Consider the following 8,661-nt stretch of genomic DNA (forward strand, 5'->3'; position numbering starts at 1 on the left):
TTGGTGGTTAAGCGAATAAGGGGTCCAATGTAGGTCATATATCAGTGTGTGTACATAAGGATTTACTATTCATAATGAGATAAAAAGTAAATCTATATATATATATATATATATATATATATATACATACATACATATGGAGATCTACTTGCATAGCATGCGACCTGATCTGAGATCGTGTGCTGAAACGAAATGGAGCATGGAATTCTGTTAGTGAACAGGTCACACTCTGAAAGCAACAAAAATATTTTGGCAAATTAAATTTAAATGTTGAAGTGAATCTAATGGTTTTCGTATGTTTCTTAAATGGCTTATAAACACCTTCCACACTGCAATGGTATATATATATATATATATATATATATATATATTATTGACATATATTTTGTCAGTCTCGTTGTGAAATTAAGCTCCTCCAAGCATGGGGCCTAATTTTGCAGCAATATAAAATATATGTTTAGTAAATATGTAGATGTGACTTCTTTGTACATATTTATCTCAGATTAAACTGAAGTGTCTTATATCTTGAAGTGGTTGGCTTTGTGATTGACTTGAAATATTCTCAAGTATCTGATGATCTATATCCAGAGACAACCCTTGGTACTTAAGCCAGAGCCTGCAATTCTAAAAATCAAAACTTCCCCACTTCCCCAGCTATCATCATTATTAATTGCTTTTATGTCTGCCTTTTTCATGCTGGCATATGTTGGACTTGGCTTCTTGAAGCAGTATTTTACAGCCAAATGTCCCCCCCCCCCACACTGATACTAACCTTTTTTTTTTTTTTTTCGAACTAGAGCAATTTTATCCTACATCTTCCTATATCAACCATTGCTGTGAAGGCACATAGCTTAGTGTTAGAATATTCAGTTCACAATCATAAGGTTGTGAGTTTGAATTCTGGTGTCACATTGTGTCCATGGGCAAGACACTTTATTTCATATTGCTCCAGTCCACTCAGCGGACATAAGTGAGTTGGCCTTTTTATTGAAAGTGCCAGCCTTGTTACATTCTGTGTCATTCTGAATCTCCCTGACAACTATGTTAAGGATATGTGTGTCCGTGGAGTACTCAGCTACTTGCATGTTAATTTTGTGAGCAGGCTGTTCCATTGAACAGATCAGCTGGAACCCTCGTAATGGATGGATTACCAGTTCTTTTTTTTCTTTTATCAACCACTACCAAACATTTTGTTTGTGGGAGTCGTAACATCATTGCAAAAGTAGTACAAAGACTCACCGACAGGAACACACACACACATACACATGACATAGTTAATACCATTTCTTATTTCTTTACTGCCCACAAGGGGCTACACACAGAGAGGACAAACAAGGACAGACAAACGGATTAAGTCGATTATATCGATCCCAATGTGTAATTAGTGCTTATTTAATCAACCCCGAAAGGATGAAAGGCAAAGTCGACCTCGACGGAATTTGAACTCAGAACGTAGCGGCAGACGACATACCACTAAGCATTTCGCCCGGCATGCTACCGTTTCTGCCAGCTTGCCACCTTTTAATACCATTTCTGTCTACTAAATTTTACCTGCAAGACACTAGTCAACCCAAGACTATAATTAAAGACAGTTTTATGAAGTGAGATCAAACTTGAAACTCAACCACATAGTTTAAATCGTCTCCAGCTGGCTGTACGACGCGATCTATGTCCTTATATATAAGGACACAGATCGTGTCATATAGCCAGCTGGGGCAATGTCTCCTGGGGCTAAATTACAGCAACATTCATCCTAAACCAGGACTGCCATGTTATGTTGGCAAACAATCTTTACTACAAAGTACTGTTGCTAAATATCTCACATTGTGAGATTTCGAAATAATAATTTTCTTATACATAGTTTAAAGTTCTTAAAACACATTCACATATGTCTCATAAAAATGAAAGATTTATATCAAAATCTGATTTGTTCTTTTCCTCTCCCTGTTATTCTTCTTTCGGATCTAGTTCAAAATGGGGGCACCAGTATTTTCTTAACGAAACACTTTGAAACTTAGGACACTGGTAGAATGTGTCATATAAAACATCTTTTTCTCTTAGTCTTCTTAACAAAAAAACGTACATCGCAAGTTATTCCATGTTAAAGTTGTCGTATTTCTGTAATTTCAACCAATGACTGACGTCCATTCAGCCGAATACATTAAGTGCTGACTACGTAAACAAACGATTCTCAAACGATTCTGGCGATGATAAAATTATTATTTCCTTGTCAAAAAATGGCTGAAGCATATTGGCAGTAGGATTAGGGTTAGGGTTAGGCAGTAGCTAATAAACCTTTCATACAGTTCAGGCAGATGTTAACGAAATTATAAATGAAGATTAAATACGCTTTACACCACTTAAACTGCCAAAGGAGTAAGTGTAAACAGCTGAATACTTGTCAGTGATTGGTTGAAATTATCGAAATAAGACAATTTTTTACATGAAATAACTCCGAATACAAAAATTTTTTTCTGTTCTATAACACAAAATAGATAAGTATACGAAGTTTGAAAGTCTTTCGGTACCAAAAACACTACATAAAACATAAATGAAAACTGGTGCCCCCGTTTTGAACTAGATCCCTTCTTTCTTGCAAGTTACTTAGCAACCCTACTTGTGCCAGTGGTGCATTAAAAGTACCTAGTGCACACTGGAAATAGTTGGCATCAAGAGGGACATCCTGCCAAAACTGACATTGAAATACAGTGCAGCTTTGCCACTCACTGAATCCTGTCAAACCATTGCCAGCGTGGGTAGTGAACTTCAAATGACGATAATGACAAAGAGCTGTTTATATACATTAGATATGTATTGCATACTGGATATGCCATGGCCACAGTGACAATCATAATTCTGGTTCAATAAAATGTGAATAAAAATCATCAACAACAACAACAACGGCTTGTCTTAATCTTGTTTATTGCTTGTACTTAACGAGTTAATTACGAAATAGTTTCTACTGCAGATGTTCTACTGAGGAACTTTACAAAAAATTTATCACCCAGCTAATCTAATGGGTCTATTCAGTCAAGGTCATCCGGGGGTTAAACAGCACTTACAACACGTAGATGTTTGCTTCAATGAGATTGACATAACGAGCTAGAATTTAATTCGATAATTGCATTGGTCTTAAAATCAACATTTCATTCAAGTTGACTTTTATCCATTTAGAGTAAGGTCTTGCATGTCTTATATAGTATGTAGAACAGCTTTTATTAACTGAGATAATCAATGCAATTAGTAGACAAGAGCTCCTTGGTGGTGGTAGTGTGTGTGTGTGTGTGTGTGTGTGTGTGTTGTGGGGGTGCATTTAGAATCTAAAAAGAAAATAAACAAGGGAAATAACCTCAATAAAATAACTAAATTAAAATGTTCGGAAAAAAAAGAATGGATGAGAATGACTTTTACTTTTTAAAACAGCTGGTGAAATCTTTTACTTAAAACTGATAAAAGAGATATCATTTATACAGTGGCATCATATTAGTTAACTCTAGCCTTCCACTTTTATAAGGGAATCAAATTTGAGCCCTGTAAATCATCATCATCATCATCGTCATCGTTAATGTTTATTACTTGCTTCATGATTGCTTTTCCATAGCAGCGTGATTTGTATAAGATTTCATCTGTGCAACACAGTTTCTGAGGTCTCTTAGTGTATCCGTTTCAAAATATTAGCAATAGTCATAGCAAGCTTGAAAACATGTTTACTATTAAAATATAGTAATTTAATATGATTCCTATGTCATACTAGTATTGGCTCTGGAATGGTCTTATGGTGAAGTTGTCTTTTATTCAAGTTCATCTGACTCAGTCACATGATATTTATTTTTTTTTACTCAGTTTCAAAATTATCAACTTTAATCTCAAGTTGAAAATATTTTCTTAATTCCAAATCCTCAAGGATAATCCAGTAGTTTTGTCCATTGTCAGTTATTATATCTTGTTGATATCTTAATTCTTTTCAATATGTCTTATCCAGTCGCATATATATATATATATTCAAAATTCCTTTGTAGTTTTCCAGGAATAGAAATCCAAAACTAAGGGGTTTTTTTTCTTTCTTCTTTTGAAACATTGTTTATTAATGTAACATTCTGTTTCTGGCATAAAAATTTATCTTTTTTTGAATCACTCTTGTTTAGTTTAGAAACTTAATATATAATATACAGTTTCCCCGCCTCCACTGTTTTGGGGGGTTTTTTCTCCGTCATAGCCTTCTTTTAGAATTCTTGTCATGTTTTCAGATTTGGTCATATTCTTGCTTGCGTCTTCAATATTGTTATTTATATAAAGTTCATTTTCATTGCTATTCCTAACATTGGCTATAACCTTATTTTCTTCACATATTCCAACATAATTCTTATGTAATATTAATGGTTTATTTATAAGATTCAATTTAACTAAGGAAGTTATTAAATATTAATATATGAACATATGTATGGGATGGCATATGCCATACGTACTATGCATGTTATTATAAATATATTATTTATTCATGTATAATCCATGTTATTATACATTTAATTCTTTTTCATTCATTGAAGTAACAAATGAGAATTTATCTATCAACAGCAATTTAAAATGTAATTATAAAAATAGATTTTGAAGTCTTTCTAAAATAGTTTTATTTTTCTCTTAAATTCAAATTCTTCATTCAAAAATGTGTTTATGTAGAATTTTTTTATATATAAAAAAATATTTCTGTGAATTAAAGAATTTAGGAATTATTAGTCATAAATATACCCTCCACACACACACACACACACACGCCTCTCTCTCTCTCTCTCTCTCTCTCTCTCTCTCTCTCTCTCTCTCTCTCTCTCTCTCTCTCTCTCTCTCCTGTTGTTTATCTCATGCAAAAGTTAAGCAGTCTAACTTTATCTCTCTCTCTCTCTTCTTTTGACTGTTTCAATACCAACCTGTCTGAAATTTCATCTGGTCTTATGTTACAAAACCTCTTATTTTAAATTGTTTGTATTTAATTAAAACTTAAATACCATAAGTATATCTAAAAATTTCTTGCTTAATTTATTTTCAAAACACCACCTTATTAATGAGTTATTTTACTAATCACTAATGAATTCTTGATCATTTTTGAAAATTAATTAAAACATATTAGCAATGTATTTATTGGAAATTTGCTCATGAAAGGGTTAATGGATATGCTGTTATCTTGATTCTTCTCTTAGTTTCTTACATCTACCAAAAAAGAATATCTATGGAAATGAATTTAACATTACTCTTCTTCTAATTAGAATGAAACAGTTGTCTGAGAAATTATACCATTTAGTGAAATAGTTTTAAGATGGACCAAAATTGCTGACATGGCCGATGACAGTACCACCTGATTGACACTAGTGCCAGTGGAATGTTAAAAGCACATCTGAGCGTGATCATTGCCAGGGCCATTGATTGGCTCCCATGCCGGTGGCACGTGCAAAACAACATTCGAGCATGGTCGTTGCCAGTGCTGCCAGACTGACTCCCATGCTGGTAGCACGTAAAAAACACCTTTTGAGCATGGTCATTGCCAGAACCACCTGACTGGCCCTCATGCCAGAGATACATAAAAGCACCCTCTACACTCTTAGAGTGGTTGGTGTTAGGAAGGGCATCCAGCTGTAGAAACTTTGCCAGATCAGATTGAGCCTGGTGCAGCCTTTTGGCTCGCCAGTCCTCAGTCAAGCCGTCCAACCCATGGCAGCATGAAAAGCAGATGTTAAACGATGATGACGACGACGACGATGACGACGACGATGATGACGACGACGACGATGATGATGATGTTGCATACAGTAAGGTGTTGTATGTGTTACAATAGGCTATTTTGGCATTCACAGCTGATACAGTACTTGAAGGTTGATGTTAATAGAGTTAGCTATGAGAACAGTATAACTTGAAAAGTATTTAAAATACACATGTGATTCAATACATTGCTTGAGATAAGTTGGTTTGGGTGGTGCAGTGATTGTATGGTTTATATGTAAAAGCATTAAACCCTCATATCGAAAGTTAAAATCTAACATCAACACTGAACCACGTGGCAAAACACATTACTTTCTTAAAAATAGGTATCATCTCAATTTCTCCATTGTAAGCTTGTTGTGGAACAAGCATCCAATGATAGAAACAAATATTTACATTCAAAGAAATCTTTTACCTTGGCTTCTATAAAACTGAATGAGTGTATTTTTGGTACATTTGAAAGGCATGTTGTCTAGTGATTACTCTGTTGAGTTTACAATCATAAAGCTATGCGAGGGGGTGCTGAAAAGTTCCTGGCTTTAAGAGTATTGCGAAAGAACTTTTTGAAGGCCCAACCTTCTGAGTTCTTTTACGGGGCTCAGAAAAGCTGAAGGACCACTGCAATAAGTATATGAATCTGAGTGGGGAATATGTTGAATAAAATCCTAATGAACTGATCCTCCTGTATTTTCTTTTACCCAAAGCCAGGAACTTGTCAGTAATCCCTCATAGATTCAGTTCCTGGGCTGGAAGCATGGTGTGTCTTTCAGTATGGAATTTAATTACCCTGGAAGATGAAAAACTGGTATCCACACGGCTTTTAGTTTACAGCTCATTAATTGACAGAAACCTCATCATTTTCAGCTATAAGCTCAAAGTCATGTGGCTACCCACTTTTGTGTTTTCCTGTTTTCCAGGGGTATAATGAAATAAAATCACACTTGCTAATGCTTACTCGTAGGCTTAAAGAGTTTATGACATTGTATCTCTTTGATTTATTTCTCTATTTAATAAGTAGGAAAAATGTAATTAAAAGCAGTATTTTTTTTTGTTGTTGTAGAGCTCAAAGTAGATAAAACTATGAATAACACCATGTAGAATATTGGATTAAAATACTTAGATGGGAAAAAGATTGAAAGCTGCATGTCTGTCATATTTACAAAAGATGTAGGTTCTTGGCCCTCAAGTATCCTTCGATCTTCTTCCATTCAAGGGGTTTTAAAATCCAATATCCTACATTCTATCACTTATAGCTTCATCTACTTCGAGTTCCACCATTAAAAACAAAAATTTAATATTTCTATAAAAACTAATATATTTATAATCTCACCGTTTATGAATTATCATGGACTCTATCATGCACATCTGTTCTTTTAAATGAAACAAATCCAATATATTTAACTATTTTCTTTTTTATATATTTTCAGGTGAGTACAAATCTCCAAGAAATAATTCAGCATCTGGTAAAGTCTATTTTCCCTTTGTTTATTATTATTATTATTATTATTATTATTATTATTATTATTATTATTTTCCAGTTGATTTACATTTTATTTCTTCTCTTGACTGGGTCTCAGTCAGAGACCTAAGGCACAAATATATTAGATGGAGAGAAACTTTCTGAGAATATGGGCAGTTGATGTCAGCCCAATGTTTTGAGTCTCGTAGATTGTTGGTCTCCCTGGGACCTGGTGAAAAAATTTGTCAGTTTCTTTCTTGATCATTCCCAGAGCAGCTACAACAACAGGGATGGTTTGGGGTTCTAATTGCCATATCCTAGATATCTCAGTCTCAAGGTCCGACAGTTCTTTGCTGAGACATTTCTATCAGTAGGCATATTATTATTATTATTATTATTATATCTTTTTTTTAATGGAATTTGATAATTCAGGTCTTTGATTTCTAGCTTCAAATCTCCACTACCCAGACATACTTCAGTGGAAAATATATATACTTGACCAAAACTTGAAATTCAAAATAACTGACAAGATAGATAGTTTTATTCAGTAATAATCATATAATGGGAGATATAAATTCTCTGCCTGTCAATAAAATAATTTAGTTATGACAAGTATGATCAACAAGAATAAAATTAATGTTGCATCTAAAGACGCTTCAATTTTGATGTCAAGAATATTATACAAATAATTACAGAAATGAACACCGTGTTGTACAGAGTTTGCTAACGAAGTATATAGACATATTTCTTTCTAAGCATGGGTATAGGTTGTGTGTGTATGGGTGTGTAAAATATATATGTATGTATGAATATATGTGTATATAGAATGACAAGTCACATGCTGTAACAACAAAGAAGTAGATCTTAGTATCATTGAAACAAAGGAACATATTTGATACGTTATACAATTATGGCTTACATACAGTACTCTTGGTTTCCTGGCAAACCGTGGGTATGAAATTATCGGATCATCAATCAATAATCAATACTCGTGTGTCACCATTCTTCACACATCAGCTGATGAATAGTGGCACAGGCATTCATTACTGAGCAATTATTGGATAACTTTGTATATGTGTGTGCGTATCTGTGTATATATATATATATATATATATATATATATCATCAGCATCATCATCATCATCATCGTTTAATGTCTGCCTTCCATGCTAGCATGGGTTGAATGATTTGACTGAGGACTGGTGAACCGGATGGCTGCACCAGGCTTCAATTTGATCTGGCAGAGTTTCTACAGCTGGATGCCCTTCCTAACGCCAACCACTGTGAGAGTGTAGTGGGTACTTTTACGTGCCATTGGTACGAGGGCCAGTCAGGCGGTACTGGCAACAACCACGCTCAAAATGGTGTATTTTATGTGCCACCTGCACAGGAGCCAGTCCAGCGGTGCCAGGTCTGTCTGACCGGCTTCCATGCCGGTGGCACGTAAAAAGCAC

At 34.5% G+C, this 8,661-nt stretch overlaps 1 protein-coding gene across 2 annotated transcripts in view; it reads left to right on the forward strand.

Moving 5' to 3' along the window:
• The window catches only part of LOC106872181 (membrane-associated guanylate kinase, WW and PDZ domain-containing protein 1), a 709,375-nt gene that overhangs the window by 147,640 nt on the left and 553,074 nt on the right, over positions 1–8,661 (forward strand). For both annotated transcript variants that reach the window (XM_052966880.1, XM_052966879.1), the window contains exon 4: positions 7,176–7,211. In XM_052966880.1, coding sequence (XP_052822840.1) covers positions 7,176–7,211 — 36 coding nt within the window. The remainder of the gene's footprint in view (positions 1–7,175; positions 7,212–8,661) is intronic.

This window comes from Octopus bimaculoides, chromosome 4 (genome assembly GCF_001194135.2).
Source record: "Octopus bimaculoides isolate UCB-OBI-ISO-001 chromosome 4, ASM119413v2, whole genome shotgun sequence".
NCBI lineage: Eukaryota > Metazoa > Mollusca > Cephalopoda > Octopoda > Octopodidae > Octopus > Octopus bimaculoides.